Here is a 22,583-nt window from a genome sequence, read left to right as displayed (position 1 = left end):
TGAACTTGAATGAAGGGAGCTAGATGATATCCAGAGAAGACAGAAATTGCTTTCGCAACAGGCAAAAATGTACTTTTCTAGTTTTCCAAGGTGCTACTGGAAAGCAAAGAAGAAAACTAGCATGCCAAGAAGTTAATTATGGGGAAATTATTGGACTTGGAAGATATTCTCATTAAGAAAATATCACTTATGCCCACGGTGCTGAAGGACTGAACTTTGGGTATGCAGGATTTATGGTGTTCTCAATTACATACAGTTAGATATTGACTCCAGACCAAATTAAGCTTAATTCCTAGTGATGGACATGTTCTAACCAAATTCTATTACCTGTATTAGAAATAATTTTTTTTTGGCTTTTGGCCCACACCTGGCAGTGCTCAGGTTACTCTTGACTCTGCCTTCAGGTATTAGTCTTGGTAGGCTCAGGGGACCATATGGGATGCTCAGGATTGAACTTGGGTTGGCTACATACAAGGCAAAAGCCCTATCCACTATATTATTTTTAAGGCCCCAGAAATAAAACATTTTATATAAGCCTCATCCATTTGAACGTGCGATCCAGTTTCTCATAGAAATGCCTGCTGCAGGGTGTAAATTGTATCTAAGATACATGCAAAAAAAGACTCAATTTTTCTGCTACCATCCTGGAATGACAGAAACAATGAAAAGCTAGATAAAATAATTAAAATAACTATTTGGAATGGTGGAGGCAATACCAAACTTAAATTTTGGCTTATATACTTTCCACCATGAAGACTTGCTCTATGGAGAAGTTTGTCTCCACATTATATTTACAAAGAACTGAATTGTCTAACAGTGATTTGTAGCATTTTCTTAGATAGGAGATGGTCCTAAACTGCCCCCATATTTAAGTAATTTTACAAACTGTTATAGTGAACCTTTACTTATGAAAAAATTAAAAGAGATGCTGGGTAGGGCATTTCCTTGGCCTGTGAAGACACCTACATAGGCTAATTTAAAGCAAATATTTGATATCTATCCAATCAATCTGATCCTTCCAATATGCCAAAACTAGATAAATCAGATCATTGACTCAGATAGCAAGGTATGACCTACAATAATCAAAGGAGTCAGTAATCTTTTCCAAATAATGACCCTGCTGAGAAAAATGGAGTCTGGACTCCAGTGGTAGGCACAGGAGAAAACATGTTGACCTGAAACACATCAAGGTGAGTCAGAGCAGTCCTGGAACATGAATGTCCTGGTGTGTGTGAACACTTGTAGAGTGGAAGAGTGAAAATAAAATGGTACAAGGGAAGGCTTGCAAGGGATAGGATTTACTGTGACGGTCTATGTGCCCTGTAAAGAGGTATCAGAAGGAACATTTTCTCTATGCTTGGAATGTCTAATTGATTTTTATTTATTCATTCAACTCTACACAAGACATTAGAACCTACAGAGACAAGACAGCACCTCAGTTCTGGAGGAGTCAACCACTGGGTGAAGCCAGTAGACATGGTGGAAACACCATATACTGCATAAATATTAGGGTACAGAGAGGGTGGATCCCACAGACCAGAGAATCCATATCAGGAAGTGCATTAGTGGATAAGGAGAGAAGAAAGATGAAGTGGGGGAAACCTAGAGGGTTGGGGGGGTGGGTTGGGTGTTCAAGAGTGGCTAAGGATGAGCTGAAATTTTCAAGGAAAGAAAAAGCAGACAAATAAGGTCAATAAGAGCAAAGACACAGAAGAGAACACCCTGAATCTTTAGGGGCTTTAGACAGCATCTTTCCTAGAGGACTGGGGGAGGGAAGGATTGAGGGATAGGAATATGGGTAAAGTGAACGGGATAGAGCCCTAAATGGCTTCCCTCCATCCAAGGGTGCCCTATAAGACTCTCCCTGGAGTTTGGAGGTACTTTTTCAGATCTACTCTTTAAGCATTTGTAAATGGAATTGGCAACAGCCTGGAGCAGCAGTGAAAGGGGAGGGGTGGAAACACAGTGAACATTCTTTCTGTGTGTTTCTATTTGGCAAGAAACCTTCTGTTTTCCTAATGGAAACTCTGACACACTCAGCCTGTATCTTTTCATCCAAATCCAGCTCATCTTCTGAACATTCTTAGACCTTTATTCTGTCAGAAAAAAAAAGCAGGAAAGGTCACAGAAATCTCAGTCTAATTTAACTGCGATACTTTGGTGGTAAAGAATTGAGGGAGTTGACTGCAGCTTGGGAGTACACTGCGAACCCCAAATACAAGAAAGAGAGAAATCAGCCTCAGCAATAAACCCAAAGTTTCCAAGAACTCGAAAGACTCTGGGGATATTGGAGAGACTGAAAAAAAAGGAATTAATGGACGAGGAAAGTGCGTATTTGATTCTTGACCACAAGCACCAAATGTTCCAGTCCCCAAATCTTCCACCTTCTTTTGGTTTGTAAAAGCTGGTGTTTATGCTATTGACTTCACAATGAATCCAGATGAGCCTGAGAAGGCAATTGTACCTAGAAATTGAGTTTTCTTTTACTTCTTCCAACCATAATTCAAGCACCAATGTTCTGCTCTTTCACTGTGATCTAGAATTTTCCTAATAAGATCAGAATATAGATTTTTGTCTGAATCACTATATTTCGTTATTAAAGTCTAAGGCTGTTCTTTATCATTGTATTTTCCTTATTTTTAACAGAATCCTGCTAAGCACAAATAGTAATTATCAGTTTTTCATAGGTAAGTATTTGTGGATGACTGTACATTCAATTAATGCAAACCAACCAAACCTACCTAAATGCCCGTATGGTTGTGAGTCCTTCAGCTGTTTCTGAGAAGTGGCAAAGAAGAGGGAGCTGTGTGCTGTCATCAAGTTCCTGGAGATCCCTGGACAGAGAAGAGGGTCATTGGAAATAGCCCATGCACCATTTTTTAGAGAAAACTATGTTCCTTCTCAATTAAGTTTATTTAAAAAAAAAGTGGGGGAACGCCAAACCCTACCACTCCAGCACCCACACTTTTTCTTGTTTTGTCTTGATTTGTTAGTTTTTGACTTTATTTTCCTTCTCTTTTTTCTTCCACTTTTCTCATTCTTTTTCACTCTTGTGGTTATTATTTAGAGGTTTATTTTTATTTTTATTTGCTGGGTCCATTTTTTTCTTTTTTCTTCCACGTTTCTTTTCTTTTTTTCTCTCTCCCTTCTTTCTTTTTTTGGTAGTTGTCACCAAATTTTTTTCTCCCCTTTTTCTTATCCTTTTTATCTCCAATGATGGTGGAATAGATGCTCAATCTACAACAAGCTTAAAGTGGAGACCAGTTGCACTAGCATACTGGGGGGTAGAGGAGGGAGATATGGGATGCATACTGGGAACAGGGGCAGAGGGAGGACAGCACTGGTGGTGGGAATGCCCCTCATTCATTGTCACTATGTACCATAAATGATGCAGTAAAAGATTTGTAATGCACTTTGGTCACAATAAAAATAAAAAAAAAGATTATTTTAAAAATTATTCTATTTTTTCTCTAGTGCCCAATTAACACAACTTGTAATAGTTTTCAGTTTAAAGAAGAGCAGAATGATGGGTTTACAGTAAATATGAGTCTAGGTTGGACATTCATCAGCTAAAGTAAATCACTATGGGTGCCTAGGAAAAAGCAATTAATTGAAATGTAGGGGATTGGTAATATATATATTTTTAGCAGGCAGATTAGGTAAAGACTTAAACACAAGAAAGGTTCAACAAAATAGACACATAGTGAAGCAGATGCTTCATACACCTATCCCTAGGGATTGGGGAAACTTGGGTCTGGAAGCAACATTGGCACAGAAAATAAACCACAAAAAATTGTAGCAATAGAACAGGTTCAGGAAAACTTCCACCACAAGCTATCTACTAGCAGGTAGATAGTAGCTGTGGAAACTGAAACTGTAAGCAGCTTCTCCCTGTCACCTGAGGTCTTTGTTGGGAAGAGAAAGACCACCAATTCAGAGGTACTTCCAGTCCATGAATGACAAGTACAAGCAGAGAAAAATTATCCTAAATAGAATGAAAACAAGTTACTCCAACAAAGTAGTACAATCTAATCCAGGGCACAACATTCAGTACAGAAAAAAAAAATCTGGCAAGTTCTTTGAGGTTGAGCCTACAGTCCCTTCTGGTGCTATATTTGGGAAGAAGATCAAGCATGTTAGGATTAGGACATATTTTAAAAAAGGATTAGAAATGAAATGATCTGGGATGTACAATAGCAATCTATTTTGAAGAACTTCTAAAGGATCAAAGAAAGACACAGGGTAGTTTGTAGGCAAAGCAATTTTTGTTTGTTTGTTTGTTTTGGACCACACCAAGTAATGCTCAGGGGTTATGCGCACAGGAATCTCTCCTGGCTTGTGTGATCATATGGGATGCCAGGGATTGAACAGAGGTCTTTCCTGGGTTAGCTACATGCAAGGCAAACACCCTACCACTGTGCTATTGCTCCAGCCCCATGGTAGAGCAATTTTAATAGTTCTGACTTAGGGACCAGAGATATAGTACAGAGAGTAGGGCTTGTTGTCTTGTATGTGGCTGAAAGGTTCAATTTCTGGACCCCTATAAGGTCCTCTGAGCCCTTCCAGTATTAATTTCTGGTCACAGAATCAGAAGTAATTCTTGAGCACTTATGACTGTAGACTACAAACAAAAAACTAAATAAAATTTCTGAACTAGTGTGAAGTTGGTGAGAGTTAAAATAGGGAAGAACAATGAGTAAGTCTTTGGGAAATTGAATTTCTAAACTATTATGACTAAGAGCTAGGGAAATAAGAGAGTAGAACACACCATGATGCTATCCACAGGACCTCCAAGGAACTAAACATGAGTGCAAAGGTTTATTTGATAGATGCCTGAGTCTGTCACTGTCCAAAACTCAGCATACTTGGAAACCTTTTTCTTCCCCAGATGAGCTCCACTTTGTAGAAGACAAGTTAAGAGCTATGCCACATGTTTGAAAAATTTCTTGCTTTTTATGTTTTCAGTAATATTTTCCCTGCCCCATCTCCTTATTCAAAAAATAAGAACATCAGCCTGGTCATTCAATTAACATAATGAATATGATTAGATAATTAATTTTAAACAATTACTTTGAGCCAATCTGTGCTGTTTGTGTAACTACCAAAACAAATATTTCTAACCCAGGTGTGTGGGTTCACTGACCTCTTCAGAGGAGAGGAGAAGGTAAATGACTATAGTGAAGGGGAAAAATCTGCTTCTTTTATAAACTAAGAGACTATTTATAAATTTGACACTACAACAGGTGGCCACTACTCTGAGAGTCTGGTGAGAGGAGACAAATTAGGGAGGAGAGAGTCTTTGCTTATAACTATATTTTCTGAAGCCAAAAGTCCCAGCTTGACTGTGTACTACTATAAATAGAAAACTCTTAATTTCAGAGCTAAGTGCACTTTAGACCTCTGATTTTAGATACTTCAGATTTTCTGGCATTTCCTGTAGTGAGTCTCCCATTTAAATGCTCTTTGGTATTTCTTTTTTTTTTTTTTTTTTAATTTTTTTTTGCTCTTTGGTATTTCTAAAATAATCTGTCACCTCAACTTTTCCTCAAGTCCCAAAAGTAGTCCAGAGGAGACACAGGGACCATATTGGACATCATGGGCACTTGGGTGGTGGGGTATGCAATAACTTTGTACCTCTAAACCTAACACCATAGTAACCATATTACCTAAACTTCTAATAGTAATTATAAAATACTCCTTTGAATACTTTTGTAGTAGTCATATTTGCTAACTTTCAGATGATTTCCATGGGAATGATATACAATTCACTGTCATTAGCAATTCTTTCTAAAACTGATCATCCCACTGGTAATTTACACCCATAAATGCTGTATTGTAGCAGTCACTCACTACCAATGCTTACAGATTACTTTTACAATGAACAATGAACAATTCTGATTTATAATGGACAAGAAATATTTTCTCTAACATTTGCACTGAATTTGTCTTGCTGGAAGTACATGATTAAGGTAGGATCTGACTGTTGGATATGAAATATCCAGAGGGAAGAATTCATCAGGAAACTGCCAACAATATAAGGCAGCTGTGAATTTTCTGCTCCTCCAGCAGAATCAGTTTTAATACTGAAAGTGAAAGGAGGAATTTGATTGACTTCTCTCATTCAGTCTGACTTGCAACATAAAAATAAGGATGAGGCTGGCAATAAAAAAAAGTTCCTTTTAGTTAAATAGAACCCTAATAGGCAAAAGACCCTGCTACATAGGACCCCAAAAGACAACGTGTGTGTGTGTGTGGTGCGTGCGTATGTGTTTGTGTGTGTGTGTGTGTGTGTGTGTGTGTGTGTGCTTGCATGCTAAGACAAATCCTGACCCCAACTAGGTTTGAGGACAGAAGTTATACACCACCCATTGATGCCCAGAGGCTATTTCCAGCTGTGCTCAGGGCAATCTATGTGGTGCCAGAAAATGAACTAGGTGACCTCACAGAAGATAAGAGACTTACTACCTGTATTATATCTCCAGTCCCCCAAATAGTTTTTTTTGGGGGCACACCTAGTGATGTTCAGGGATTACTCCTGCCAATGCACTCAGAAATTGCTCCTGACTTGGGGTACCATACGGACGCTGGGGATCCAACCACAGTCTGTCCTAGGTCAGCTACTTACAAGGCAAACACCTTAACGCTGCATCACTGCTCTGGCTTGTCAATACTGCTTAGCTGAGAACCACTAGGGCTATACCCAGCAGTGCTGTGGATCCCTATGCTTTGTTTTAAAAACAGATTATGTTTTAAACATTTGAAATTTTTTCCTACTGTAGACTATACTGACATTAGATCATTTATCCTTTGGAATTCTGGTTTGTAAGTTTCCTGTCAATGTCACATTCAGAGGAAAAACAAAACAACAGGAAATACAAGATGTGAAAGTGTCTAAAATCCCAAACTTCATGGATTACCCAAACTTATTTATGGATGATTTCAGGCTCAGCTAGGCAGTTATAGTGACAATTATAAAACATATCTAAATTAAATAGAATATCAGTATAGTTTTTGTCATGTTAAAAGAGATAGTATTTCTGCATGATGGAGCCCTAAGTTTAATACCGGTACCAACACAGGTTCAATACTCCCAGTACAGTATAGCTCACCCCCTCAAGTACCCCCCTCCATTATAGAACCAGAACAATAGATTATGGCTTCAAAAAAAAGTATTTTTCACCTAAATAGAATTTTACAAAATCACTTTTTAAAAAAAAATTGCTTCTTTGTCTTAGCAAGGTTTTAAGATATATTCATATTGTTGCCTCAATAGTTTGCTCTTGATCACTGCTGAATTGTGTGCCAACTTTGTAGTTCTTCAACCTTCTTATAAGGGGCAGATAGCATGTTTCTAGTGTTTTGGTATAGCAGATCAAGTTTCTAATATTATACAAGTGAACAAAATTGTTTGCCTTTTCAAATCCTCTCCCTTATCTTGAGAAAACACTGCAGCAAATATGGATCAGAATAGGTCAACTACATAGGATCTTTTAAAGATGACTAGATCACTGTGTTACTTACTTAGAGGCTACACGGAAATATTTCTGGATAAAATAAAAGGCGACTCCAAGAGGCACAAGTGCAACCAGGAACACTGGAGTAGCGTAAGAAATCATGCCAATAGCTGACAAGCAGAGGAGTGTTGAACGAGTTAGAGATTCCAGTGTTGGAGGGATGTGCTGTTAAGGAAATAATTTGAAAGGATAATGTTTTAGTTCAAATAAAACATTGGCTACAAAGCAATACCATGGTCACTTACTTTCTTTATTCTTAAGTATAGAGTTACAAAAGTACCATATAAACATTTTCATCATAAGCATTTCTTCACTTCTTTTTCCGGATTCACTCACTTCAGTTTTGTATATATATTCCATAACCTGCCTACTTAGAGGACAGTTGTCTACTTATCTGCCTATTTATCCAGGAGAATTAAGTGGAATTATACAATAAATATAATTTGCCCATTTGTTTTATGTTATGGGAAAAACAGATTGTTCATTTTCCGGTGCCACTTTATATAAATCTGTTCCTTTTTAATGGTTGCTTGTAATCAGAAATAAGATTGACAGAAATGACTGTAAAGTGCTAAGTAGTTAAAAAAAACAGCCAAGGCTGGGCCTGGAGAGATAGCACAGCATATAATAAATATGTTATTTATTCCCCTAGTGCACTATTTTCCAAAGAGGATAATAGCAACTCCTGGGGGGGTTCTGGGATGGTCTAATTGTGGAAATAGCCTCAGATACACACTGGGTTGGTTCCCTTAAAAAAGATAGATTTCCAGGGGAACTCTAGAGTTTTTTTTTCTGAAAACGGTTAATAAACCATAAAGTTTGGGAAGCTCTGCTCTACTGTAAGGTTTTTAATTTGGGGTGTTTTTTTCCTTTATAAAATTTAAATTTTTTAAATATCGTAATTTAAGCACTATGATTACAACCATGTTTTTAGTTGGGTTTCAATCATAAAAAAAGAAGACACCCTTGACCAGTGCAATATTCCCATCACCAATGCCCCCTCTCTTCTCTTCTCCCCCTACAAACTATAAAATATTTTTTTTTGGTTTTTGGGCCACACTCGGTAATGCTCAGGGGTTACTCCTGGCTATACACTCAGAAATCGCTCCTGGCTTTGGGGACCATATTGGACTCTGGGAGATTGAACTGCTATCTGTCCTACATCAGCTGCATGTAAGGCAAACACCCTACAGCTGCATCACTCTGGCCCCTACAAACTATAGATTTTTATAATCTTTCTGTATGTATGTTGTGATATATACATTATATTATATTTGTATATACAGATATGCATATGTTGCAATGTATTCTGTATATATTTTCTTACAGCTAATCTGCTATATTTTAAATCTACCTTGGCTGTTTTTAACTACTTAGCACTTTACAGTCATTTCTGTCAATCTTATTTCTGAGTTTTTTCTTATCTTTAGCTAGACTTTCTAACCTTGATCTCTGTACTTGGTCTCCTATATCTTATTTTACAGTGTGATATTTTTATATGGCTCTCTATTTCAGTTTTGTTGTTTATATAGATGCCTAATTGTTTTCTGACACTTTACTAAAATTTTAATCCTTTTCCTTCTGATTTAAGGCACCGTAAAAATTTTGAGTATGTTGTTATTTTTTAATTCTTTAATGTTGTCTTTCAACATCCTTGTTTTTTATGATCACTGCTTTGCTTAGTTTTGCAGCTTTTGTTCTTGTTATCTTGTAGGGAAAGTCTCTATAGAACTATATGATTCATAGGATTGTTGAATATGTTTTCTTCACTTGAGGTTTATTTATACTTTTATAGACTTTTGTTATTATTTAATATAAATTTTCACTTAATAAGTTTTAATAAGTATAGAGGGTTACTGTTATGATATGTTTATACAGATATTATATTGAGTTTTTTAATTATTGTACTAATTATGTTTATATTATCTTTGTAATAAGCTCATTTGCTTCCAGCAATATTGGGGGATAAGTACTATAGGGAAAGGAAATCCTCAGAAATTGACAGATGGAAATTAGACTTTGGGGGGAGACCATAGTTTACTTTCTACATATTTCAAGTAATGATCTAGACCTGAAACATTTGGTGTTATGAAGCAATATCAAACATGCATTTTAAGAAACTCAATAGAGTTTCTTAAACATTTCTTGATTTTGGCTCCCTTCCAAGCTTGTTTTCTTCCTGTATTCTTCCTTTACTATTGGTTACTGCCCTAATTTTATACCTTAGTCTTACACTTACATGATTTTTTTTTAACCTGGGGCCTCCTGGAATATTTTAAGAACCTATAGGATGCTATATAGGCCCCAGTTAAGAAATGCTGCCCTTAGTTTGAATGAAAGTTTTCCCTTAAGATTTTGCTCTAGAATTCCCTAATGGTATCATATCTGCATGAATAAAAATAATCCTTCATTCAAGTATAGAAATTTTCTGTTTCCTTGAGGAATTATTATGCTTTGTCTTAAAATGCTATTTAACCTATACTTGGAAGTTCATTTTTGAATTTGGAAGTAACTTACTTACCTGATCTATAATATTGGTATCAGCTGAAAAGCGGTTGAGAATTAGACCCAAGGGTGTTGTATCAAAGAATCTAGGCAATAAACAGATTTAAAATATGACATTGAGATATTCTCTGAAACAAGATAATGTTTGTGTATGATAATGTACAGCTTGAGAATCATAAAAATTAGAAATTCTCTACTTACAGGGGCCGGGCGGTGGCGCTAAAGGTAAGGTGCCTGCCTTGCCTGCGCTAACCTTGGACGGACCGCGGTTCGATCCCCCGGTGTCCCATATGGTCCCCCAAGCCAGGAGCAACTTCTGAGCACATAGCCAGGAGTAACCCCTGAGCGTTACTGGGTGTGGCCCAAAAACCAAAAAAAAAAAAAAAAGAAATTCTCTACTTACAATCATACTAAAGAAGTTCTTTAAAACCTCACATTTTAATAAAAACTGTAAATATAAAATTTCATATGTGAAGATCAGAAACAACTTTTCTTTACCTTATTGGGCCAAGAATTATTTTATTGAGTAGATTGTGGTGAAGATTTTTGGCAGCTGTGAGGCCCATCCATTCCACAGTGAGGGATGTGACAAGGCAGAGGAAAATACCTGCTCCACAGAGAATGCTGAATCCAGCCACATAGAAGGTCTAAAGGCAACCAGCACACAAAATACTTTGAAAATGAGCACTGGGTTTTATCTGAATAGAACATCCATCTTTGATTCATATAGAACAATATTATCAACTTCATTTTCTCTGTCATTTAGACAGTTGCAATAATACAGTTTTTGAAGATTCAGGGTAATATCAATCATAATTTCTATGTCAAGGCCTCCATTATTTCATTCATTGTTTTTACATTACTAAAGGAAGATGGGGCACTAGAGTCTTATTTTCATATGTAAAATATTCTTGACTTTCTATATGGTAGAGTTCATTTTTTCTACTTGAATTTTAGTATGATCAACTCATACATTTGTGTAGGGAGATAGTAACAAAATTCCAAGTGTTTGTTACACACACACACACACACTCACACACACACACACACCTTATTTGTATCTATCTCTCTTGAATCCAAACATTATTTTTATTTGATTCTTATAAATTTGAAAAAGAAAAATGAGAGCCAGGGAGATAGCTTAAGTGGTGGAGGACATGCTTAGTATGTGCAAGACCTTGAATTTGATTCCCAATACAGCACACCCTTCCCTTTGTATGTCCCCTGCCTCTATCCTAGCACTACTGGTTATGGTACTGATTTTTTTCAGGACTAAGTCTAATGATGAACTTTGAATCATTACAAAAGTCCTATGACATTTGGGATCTCATTGCTAATCCCAGATTTTTCCAGGTGATTTGAAAACAAACCTGATCAGCTTTGCCTGTGTTGTTAATTTTATATTCTGATGTCCATGTGGCCAGCCAGTAGTCAATTGCTACAATAACTGAATGCTTCAGAAGCTTTGAAAAAATCATCAGGAAGAGCAGGAAGAATCCTCCTGAAGTCAGGTATCGCCAGCAGGTCTTCCATGGCATTTTAGTCCTCAGTCTCAGCACTGTAGACATGTTGTCATCCTCATCTTCCTCCTCTTCTTCCTCTGCATATAAACATTTCCACAAGATTCAGGTGAGCATGTACCAGAAATGTTTGTATTATAAGCAAACAGTACAAGTACACATGGGATATTCTTAAAGGATCTCTCTTTAATTTAGTAGAAATATAAATACTTGTCTTGGAATTTTTTTAATGTTTTTAGTAGGGAGAAGTGTTCTTTTACTAAAATAGGAAAAATGATTGAATAAATAATTTACAAAGAAAACATAATATGCCTACATGAGATACAATTGCATGTCAGATTGGCTGGTGTAATGATTTTTAAGTATATTATATTATTTAAAGGATTGTGTTGCCTAGGGGCCGGAGAAATAGCATGGAGGGTAAGGTGTTTGCCTTTCATGCAGAAGGTCATTGTTTCAAATCCCGGTGTCCCATATGGTCCCCCGAGCCTGCCAGGAGCGATTTCTGAGCATAGAGCCAGGAGTACCCCTGAGCAATGCCAGTGTGACCCAAAAAACAAAAACAAAAACAAACAAAAAAAAAGAATTGTGTTGCCTATAAAACCACATGAGAATATTATAACCTGCCAACATTATAATTTTATTGAACTCTAAAATTTTGAATTTCTAATATTGCATCAGGGGAAACAGGTTCTTAAGTTTGTGTCTAAATTGAGAAGAAACAAAGTGTGGTCTCTGTCTATGTCATTTCATATGTGGTCACACAAGAGCTGAGGCAATGAGATACCTAAAGAGGGCAGAGGAGGTTGTCATGGAGAATAATAACAGAGAACTTCAGAGATGTTTACAGTGGGATTCTTTGGACTAAAGAGTGAGTAAGGTAAAGTAAGGAAAGGCATTTGACTTGCATGCTCCCACTCTGGATTCAACCCTTGGCACCACATAGTGTCCCCTGAGATCAGCATTGAGTGGTCCCTGACAAATCCAGGAGTAAGCCCTGAGCACTGATGAATATGGCCCCCAAACTGAAAAAATTAGAATACTTCAATAATTTTAAACCTGCCAACTGCACCTGTTCCACACACTAAAATATGGATTATCAATTATATTTTAATCAGTAGACCAGTGATTTTCCTTTCTAGACCTGTAGACTGAAAGCCATCACTGGATGAATTTCACTAGTTTTCCAACATACTCTAAATGTAAGAAATTGTGACATTTCTTTTTAGAACACCATGATCATACATACAGTCCTACAACTCTTGTTTCTTTTCTCTCTTTTTTCAAAGGCACTTTTCAATGCTTAGCTGTGTGTGCCCATGATCATAATTGTGTGCATATTACAGGGTGGGGGAGCAGAACTGGTCTTTGTTTAGAAGATTATCAAACCACAGAGAGAAAAATAGGAATTCCGTGGAATACCAAGCATCTGACATTGGAGCAGAATAATCAATGAACAAGTCCCAGATCATTTACCCTTTTGAAGAGTACAAGAATCAAAACCTCCATGTCCAAAGGAGTGGGCACTCACAGAGAACTAGCTATCTATCTCAAATCCATTCATTGTCTCCATAAGGAATGGAATTTCAACTTTCTATAGCAATTCAGCTTAGGAACACGTTTCTCCACATGATCTCATTCATTTATGTGAAGGGCTGGCCATGTAAGTACAAACAATACAAACAACTACTTTCCTTCTTGCCTTCCTGGTGGCCTGCACAGACATATTGATGAGACCCAGAGCAGCATCCTAAACTATAATGTGAATGTCCTCATCTCTTTTCATGTAAATATTATCATTTTACTGGTAAACTCTTTATTTTTATTTCATACCCGAGAAAAATGGTTTAACACAAGTCTAAAGTCCTAAGAACATTTTGAGAGGATTATGCGAGAATACCTGGGCTGCTCCTCTTTCAGATATCAGTAATTTAGAAACATACTTAAATTCATGTCTCTTTCATAATTTTCTCTTCTCTATTTTTTATTTTTACCTATTCTTTAAAAAGTCATTATTACCATTTTTTACTGAGGTACCAAGATTTGCAATGCTGTTAGTGTTATTTTTATGCATACATCATTCTACTACCACACAGGCCATAAGTACCCATCTATTATTTTTTTTTCTGGTGTTTGGACCACACTTGGTGGTGCTCAGGAGTTACTTCTGGCTATCTGTTCAGAAATAGCTCCTGGCAGGCATGGGGGACCATATGGGATGCCGGGATTCGAACCAACCACCTTAGGTACTGGATCGGCTGCTTGCAAGGCAAACGCCACTGTGCTATCTCTCCGGCCCCCCATCTATTCTTTATAAACATTTTTAAATCAAAGAAAGGAGATTCAAATCTATTCTTCATTCACTCATTTATTCAATAAACCTTTGTTAAAACATTTTTGTTCAAGGGAATCAGAAGGTGCAGCTCAAGACAAAGGTATTTTTTGTCTTGAAGTCACACTTTTTTTTTTTTTGAGTGGGGGAGCACACTGGTGGTGATCAGGACTTACTCCTGTGTCTATGATCAGAGCTTGTTCCTGGTGGTGCTTAGGGGACCATATGTGGTGCCAGGGATTAAATCTAGATTGGCCATATGAAAAGCAAAGACTTTATCTTCTGTTCTACATTTCTGCCCTCTACATTTTTCTCTATTTCTTAACTTGCTTGAACAAATTCAGTTTAGGAAAAATTGCAAAGAAGAGTGGAGCAGCCTCATTTCCTCTATAGACCTAAGTGATTTATCTTACAAATATTTTGGCAATAAATGTCAAGGCCTTGTAATTATTTCAGCTCATTTCTCAAATCTCCAATAATTCTTTTTTCCATCTATACCTTCTTAGATTCATACAATTGAAATGTAATAATTGGCTTTCTAATCCCTTTTCCTGTATTATGATGCTGCTATGAAAACCCCAGGAGAATTTACTGAATGACTCAGTATAAATGTTTCAAAACAATTTTGGAACCTATTTCCCATTTATTGTTTGCTCCTTAAAGAATGATAGTCTATTAAGTTTGTGACATCTCTCCAATTTATCTGAATATTAATATAGATCTTCTTACAGATATATGCCCTTCCCTTCAGTTCTATTTCTCTCATACCGCAAATATATTGTCAAAAATCTATTGTGGGGCCGGGTAGGTGGCGCTGGAGGTAAGGTGTCTGCCTTGCAAGCGCTAGCCAAGGAAGGACCATGGTTCGATCCCCCGGCGTCCCATATGGTCCCCCCAAGCCAGGGGCGATTTCTGAGCGCATAGCCAGGAGTAACCCCTGAGCGTCAAACGGGTGTGGCCCAAAAACCAAAAAAAAAAAAAAAATCTATTGTGAAAGCCTGGGGGGAAAATCATGCAGTTTTCAGCTATGTAAATAGATCTGGTTAGTATCATGATGAGTGCAATTAGTTAAAAGGAGAGGGATAGATACAGACTGATCCCAAAAATATATGGAATATCAAGAATGTAGTAGGGGAATAATAAATGCTCAAAGACAGCAGAAACTGAGATCTAGTGTTTAGTAGGAAGAAGGGTAACGTGGAGAAGACATTGGAACAATGATGGAGGGTATGGTGCTAGAATGGTTTGTGTGTGAAACCCTACCATTTATAGTACTGTAAAAAACAGTGACTAAAATAAAATTAATGCTGGAAAGCTAGTGACAACTGTAAATTTTTCCTTCACATAAATAATAAAATAACTCTACCAAATGCAAACAGATACTGATAACATCATATGAAATAATGATCTTTTAATAAAAGGTTAGAAATGATCAGTGTTGTCGTGTATTCAGAGAAAAAGAAACCCTCATTCATTGCTGCTCAGATTATAAATAGGGTGCAAGGCATTTGCATTGCAGGTGATCAACCCTGGCATCTCAGAACTTCAGAAGTGACTACTGAGTATTGAGCCAGGAGTAAGCACTGAGCACCTCCAAGCTACATACAATTCTTAAAAATAGAACAAATAATCCAGCAATTTCACTTTGCATCTATCCCAAGAATACAAAAAACCTCATTTGGAAAGATATGTGGTCTTGTTCACTGTGGTGCTACTTAAAGTAATTAAGATCTGGGAACTGCTTGAACTACTCACTGCAGGTGAGTGGCAAAGAGTGATGTGGTGTAGGTGCACATTTATATACTACTCAGCACTAGGAAAAGATGAAATCTTACTTTTGCTGCAACATGATCACTGGATAATGTCATGTTACATGATAGTCAAGAAAAGAAAGCAAACACCAAACGATATCACTTATATGTGGGATATACAGAATCAAAACAAGGAAATAAACAATATCCAATCAAAACCAGCCCTTAGAGTTTGACAATAAAATGGAGGCTACTAAAAGGGGTGAATGAGAAGGCACCTGAGGCCAAGTTGGAGGAATATTGGTACTTTAGTGACAGGTGTGGTACCGTAGCATTGTCCTCTCTGAAAATAAATATTAATACTATTGTAAACCATGTGTCCCATAATAATATTAAAATTTTGGTATTTTTCTTGTTTTAGTTTTTTCTTTATTTTTGTTGTAGTGACACACCTAGAAGTATTCAAGCCTCGCTCTCAATTCTGCTCTCAGAAATTACTCCTGGCAGTGTTCATGGGACCATAGAGGATGTGATTAAAACCAGGTTGGTCCCATGCAAAGCAAAAGCCCTACCTCCTGTAATCCAATGCCATTCCTCAAAAAAACAAGTAACTACATTAGATTTTTCATCATGATGTCCTGATTGATTGTCTATACCTTTTATTCCCTACTATTCACCTCCTTTCCAAAATAGTGTATTTGGTTTCTCTCTTCTGCCTCAAAGTGCATTGCTATTCCTCATGCACAGACATCCATCACGGATGTTGGACCCTCACATCATGTCACCTGTTTGGATATTTCATATACATGGTAAAGATCTACCTTCATCTTCATCCTCCATCTGGGCTTTAGCCTCTCTTGAGTACATAGCTCTGCGCAGAGTTTTCCTCTCTAATGTGGTCTGGTCAGTTTCCATGTCCTGCAAGAAATATGTGGCCTTAGACAAAAGTCAATTCAAAGTGAATTAAAGACCTTTATATTAGACCCCAAACTATAAATGTCCCTGAGGAAAACATAGGCAGAACACTGCAAGACTTAGATCTCAAAGTAGTCTTTAATGATTAGATGCATCAAATCTGAACAAATGGGACTACGCCAAAGTAAAAAGTTTCTTATGGTCAAAGAAACATGGAAAAAATTATAGTGACATTTTAAGCATACCAGGCAGAAAGTCCATTGCATTGTACAAATGAAATGGTTCTTGTTGATCATATCACTTTATAACTGAAGGCACATCACTGTGTTTTAACTCATAGATAGAAGATGTGGGCAAGTTAAGTGTGCCAGGTGAATCCATTCATGAAGTCAAACCATCATTAACATCACCTGCCTGTCACCACACTTGAGCTTGTTAGCAACACCTGCCCAAGTTCTCCTTTGTGTGTGGAGGATATTTAGGCACTTGGAGTCCCTAGAACAGCTTTAGGAGTTTGTTGTCCAAACAGCTGCTTCTTGATGGCAGAATGAGTGTTGTCCCATGGGACACAGATACTTTGCCTTCTAAGGAGATAAATGGCAATATTCAGAATCATTCCCGGTTATCACAGCTGTGTGGCAAATACTTCTGGTATCTTATGGGTAGAAGATAGTGATGATACAAAATATGCTACAATATACAGGCACAATCCTACACAAAGTGAAGTTTGTCCCAAAATGTCTCCAAGCTGAGGTGAGCAAGGCTGGCCTTGAGCCCAACACTGATGCAAAAGAAAGAATAGGCCATCCTGTGGAAGATATTAGACAGAATATGGTTTAGATGTTACAGGTGAACATCAAAGAATATATTCAAAAGGTAGTAATAAAAATTGATTTGTAGGGGCCAGAGAGATAGCATGGAGGTAGAGCATTTGCCTTGCCTGCAGAAGGACAGTGGTTCGAATCCAGGCATCCCATATGGTCCCTCCAGCCTGCCAGGAGCAATTTCTGAGCATAGAGCCAGGAGGAACCCCTGAGTGCTGCCAGGTGTGACTCCCCCCAAAAAACCAAAACAAAACAAAACAAAAAATTTATTTGTGAATCACAGTAGTTTTAATAAAGTAAAAATGTTTTCCCTATGGGGAAAAGATCAGGGAGCAGATAGCTTCCACAGAATTCTAAAAGCAATGTCCTGATAGAATATGCACTGTCTGACAGAAGCAGGTTAGTCCCCAGTGAACCTATGTATCTATGCATGGGGTCAGACCTGGTTATCACGAGTGGGAAAAAATAAAATTTTAAAAAATATATTAATATCGTGTCAAGTTCTCTGGTGGTTGTTGTTTTTCCAGATATTTTCAAAGTAAACCATAAGCAGTCCACTCCTTTAGCTGATTATTATTATTATTATAACTATTATTCCATCTCTGGTATATTCCATCTATCATAATATTTCATCCATGGCATCTTGATCACTGAGATTATGTCCTTTGGCACATCCCAGCAAGTTTATCATCAAGTGTCTTACAGTATAATTTGTAAGCAAGCACTTGCTGGCTGAAACTTGTAATGTTTTTTGATGAATATCCTCACTTCAGCACTCTGTGGTTTCTCCTATTCTACTTAAAGATTTTTGCAAGGAAATTTTCTTTTGTGTGAAGTTTGCTTTTGAGCTTTTTGGCAAATAGAAGAGAGAATTCCAGTTTTTCTTTATGAAAAAAAAAACACATTTCTTATTTCTTGGTAATCTTCTAAATTTACTGTTACACAAAGCATCTATTATCATGCTCATTCCTGGCTAGGAGAACTCAATTCTGGACACATTTTTGTTTCACTCAAGAGAAATCATTTTGAAAATTTACTAATATTCAGTTTGATTTTGAACTGTTATCACCTCATTCAGTTCCATCATAGTTAATATGAACTAGAATTGCATTGTATATAGACAATATATAGTTTTAATTCCAACTGGTATCATCTATAATGTCCTCTGTATAACTTTAAGTTCTTTGACCTCTTTGACTATCAGTTTTATTATTTGCAAAAGTGAGATGTTTTCTTTGTCCCCCCCAATGTTTGCTTTGATTATTTATGAGATTTTGTGAAGATAAAATGAACTCACATTATAAAAGGCTTTGTGAACTTTAAAAATATATACACATAATTGTAATTTTATCATTTCAAAATAATTTATTTGTTAATGTTAAAATAAATGCTTCTAATTCCTAATTATAACTATTATATTATCAAATATTAAATGATATCAAATTTTAGTCATCAACTGTATATTCTGGATTCTTCTGAACCCTGAGTAGGTACCTTTTCCAGTTCTTGATCTTGTCGATTCATAAGTGTTTTCCAATGTTCATAAAGCTCAACATCTTTGGTTTGAATATCCTTTAAAGTTCCCTCTCTTAGTACACTTCCGTCTTTCATGGCTATGATCTAAGAAAACACATTGACAGAAACATCATCAGATCTGTGACCAAAAGCTTTAATTAGACAACTGAATTTCTTTTCTCTCAGTAAACATTGATTTGGTTTGGTTTTGGGCCACACTCAGTGATACTAAGGACTTGCCCCTGGAACTATGCTATGGTATAACTCCTAGAGGTGCTAAAAAGGGGGGAAGAGGAAGGTGGCATATTGTGGTTCCAAGATGAAATCCATGTCAGCTACATGTAAGGCAAGAGCTTTAACCCCTGTGCTATTTCTCTGGCCCAGTAAACATATCTTAATATCACTATTCCTGTATAGGACCGATAGAGAAGTGAATGAAATTTCTTTCCATCACATACCCAGTCAGCATGTGTTAGATACTGCAATTTGTGAGTCACAAGGACAAGTGTCCTCTTGTCATCCTGGAGAAATTTCAAAATTCCTTCCTGCATTAAGTGATCACTCAAGTGTATATCCAGGGCTGAAAATGGATCATCCTGCAACCAGAAAAACGAACACGTGATGAAATGTTCCTCAATTTGTATCATAACTCAATTTTTCCTGACAGTAGAAATGCAAATTGACTAAGGACAAACTCTATGTCAAACACAATTTATAATAAACAAACTCTGAATAATTTCCAGTTGCTGGGAAGATATTTTTAACGTTTCTTTTACCTCATTTATAAACTAAATAACTATATTTAAAATAGCTTGGACTTTTAATATACAGACTCATCCAGTCTAAAAACCAACATTATTCAATAGCATACAATAAATAAAAAAATAATGAAATTATAATTTAAATAGTAAACTTTGCATGGTAAAATTGGGCATATACTCTGGGATAACAAGCACAGGAAGTTCCTGCATTTCCGTTCTGCCATGGAGACACAAATATAGAGCTTCTCACAGCAATCTCAACTGTGAGAGATCCACAAGCTAACTTACGGGGCTTCTACTGTGAAAATACTCATGTCCCAATGAACAGGTCAGGTTGAGACATACTCTGACTAAATACTCTACCTCAGCACAAAGTCCTAGAATGTGAAGGGAATTGTTAATTCTAGATTTCACCTGAAGATAAAAGAAGCTGCCTCCAATGACCCAACTGGTAAGACTGCACTCACATCATCACTCTTTGTAAGCTATAAGTGCTTGGGTTTACATATCTCAAAGGATTAAAGCAACCAAAGTAGTTATTATCAGAAACAAGAGCTCAGCACTTGGTGTGGGTTAGACTCTCACCTACAAGTCCATGGAAGAAATCAGAATGGATACTTCACAAGCTGTTACCTGAAGATGCTGGCTGCATCTATTGTCCATATTTCTAGATACTGAAGTCCAAAACTGTCCAAAACATAATGGGCACTTCCCCTGCCCATCTTTTATGCTACCTAACTTTTATGCTACCCAATGAACTGTCTTTCAAATGACATAGCTCTTGGAAGCTGGTGCTGACACATATAAACCCTCCAAAAGTGTATCAAATGTAGAAACAGTTTTTAAACCACTATGCTATTATAATCCATCTTAACACTCAAAGTGCAGGCAGAAGATTAACATTGTGTAGTTCCTTGTCAGATAGAATCCTAATTGGTACAAACTCAGATGCTGCTGGAGGGTTCAGAAAATAAAGCTTAAGAGCTGCATTACATGTAAGGAAATGGACACAGTGATCAAAAATTTCCCAACAAAAAAAATCTAAGGACCAGAGGTCATCATTTTTTGAAGTCACAAACTTCTAAAGAAGACCTAACACCAATGCTTCCAGCCTCAATTTACTAGGTCAGCATTACATTACAATAATAACAAAAATCATTGCAGGAAAAATTCTTATCTACAATTTAATTTGAAACTCCATAGAGTATTCTTCCCTTCTTAATTTCTCAGTTTATCAATAACACGTTCTCCAGCCCTTCTTTTTATGCCATGAAACATAAATGAATATAAGATAATATTCATTTGATCCACCACTATTCACATTTCTCTCAATTTTATTCCTTGTGGTTAAATAATTTATATAAGCAATCCAGTGAGCACCCTGGCCTCTTGGACAAGAATGTGTATCCCCCAACTTTCAATCCAATGCTTTGATTAGATTCATACCAGGAGGATTTATCCCTCCTATATTCTCCTTAAATGTGATACTTTGAGGATTCTTTTGTAGAGGGAAGAAGAATATATAAATAAAAGTATTTATATTAATCTTACCAGGAAGACAATGTTGGTGTTTTGGTAAAGTGCCCGGGCCACACATATTCTTTGTCTCTGACCCCCACTCAGGTTGATGCCCTGGAGAAAATAAGTAAATATTTATAATGTAAGTAACTTCTTCCACTAGTAAATAAATTAGTAAAAAATTACCTGTTAGTAAAAATACTCCTTTAAAATACCAACTCCTCTAAAACTATCTTAAATTAATGGTAATCTATTCATTTAATTATGATATCATGGGCAGAATAAAAGTTACAACCTGATCGATATATTGTTTGACTATGTGAAGACAAATTTTGACTGGTGATAGTAATCTTCCTTGGTAACTGCCAAATATTCAAGTAATTCTAAAACTTTGATTAGTTTTTGTGAATTGTGTCTGTGAATTTTAGTCTGTAGTTCTTAACTTTGGAATTCTATGTTTAGAACTAGGCAGTAACACGCTTTTGTAAACAAGTATTATTTATAAAATGTTTATATGGAAGGATTTAGTATGAGGTCTGTGGGGGGCTTTTAATTCTCATTTATTTTAGTTTTTCAAAATTGCATTAAGTGATTTTGTTTTCATCCTTTCATAAACATAAAAACTAGATTAGAGAAATCAGGTGCATGATTTTTTTTTTTGAATTTTGGGCTACACTCGGTGGTAATTAAAAGCTATACTCATTGCTGCTCAAGGAGCTATGCAGTTCTTCAGAAGCTAGCCCAGGTTTTCTGAATGCAAAGCATGTACTTCAGCCTTTTTATGTCTCTCAAAACTCTTAAGTGCCTGGTCTTAAAAACTGTATCTATAGAGGCTGATACAAGTCAGCTACAGCACTCACTATTAACTGGAATGTTCCTTTACTTCTTTTAGATTTAGCTTTCTCAGCTACAATATGTAGGTCACAACATCTCCCATACAATGAAACTAATGTAAATTTTATAATTCCTCTGAAGATTTTTTTGGGGTAAGGGAACATACCCAGTACTCAGGAGAGACCATATGGCATGGTAGGGAATCTAGCCCAAGTCAGCTGTATGCAAGGCAAGAGTTCTACTCACTGTAGGACTATAGCCTATAATATCATATTATATTATGTATGTTATGCTATATTATTTTTATTATATTATTTTTATATTATATATCCAGGTATGGTAATATTTTGACTATATTTAAGACAAGTTCATAACAAAAACAAAGAATGCTGTAACAAAAATCAATAGATGTTGTGAAGAGTAAAAAATATTAGTAACAATCTCACTTTTCAGATAAATACAAAGTACACTACTAATAAGAAATAAACACTAGAGCAAGGTCAGAGATTATTTTCTTTATGCACTGTGAGTGGCTGGCACTTGTAGGGTAGGATGGTTACTAGGCAAACACTTATGGGAGATTAACATCAAAGA

At 36.5% G+C, this 22,583-nt stretch overlaps 1 protein-coding gene across 2 annotated transcripts in view; it reads right to left on the bottom strand.

The window, feature by feature from the left end:
* The window catches only part of ABCC9 (ATP binding cassette subfamily C member 9), a 117,241-nt gene that overhangs the window by 27,451 nt on the left and 67,207 nt on the right, over positions 1–22,583 (bottom strand). For both annotated transcript variants that reach the window (XM_049783877.1, XM_049783878.1), the window contains exons 20-28: positions 21,189–21,269; positions 19,335–19,472; positions 18,856–18,981; positions 16,444–16,540; positions 11,390–11,619; positions 10,518–10,666; positions 10,036–10,105; positions 7,522–7,679; positions 2,742–2,834 (exon numbers count right to left, since the gene is read on the bottom strand). In XM_049783877.1, the coding sequence (XP_049639834.1) occupies positions 2,742–2,834; positions 7,522–7,679; positions 10,036–10,105; positions 10,518–10,666; positions 11,390–11,619; positions 16,444–16,540; positions 18,856–18,981; positions 19,335–19,472; positions 21,189–21,269 (1,142 nt within the window). The remainder of the gene's footprint in view (positions 1–2,741; positions 2,835–7,521; positions 7,680–10,035; positions 10,106–10,517; positions 10,667–11,389; positions 11,620–16,443; positions 16,541–18,855; positions 18,982–19,334; positions 19,473–21,188; positions 21,270–22,583) is intronic.

This window comes from Suncus etruscus, chromosome 11 (assembly GCF_024139225.1).
Source record: "Suncus etruscus isolate mSunEtr1 chromosome 11, mSunEtr1.pri.cur, whole genome shotgun sequence".
NCBI lineage: Eukaryota > Metazoa > Chordata > Mammalia > Eulipotyphla > Soricidae > Suncus > Suncus etruscus.
Note: the sequence above shows the minus strand (reverse complement) of the source record. Positions and strands in the feature narration are given on the sequence as shown.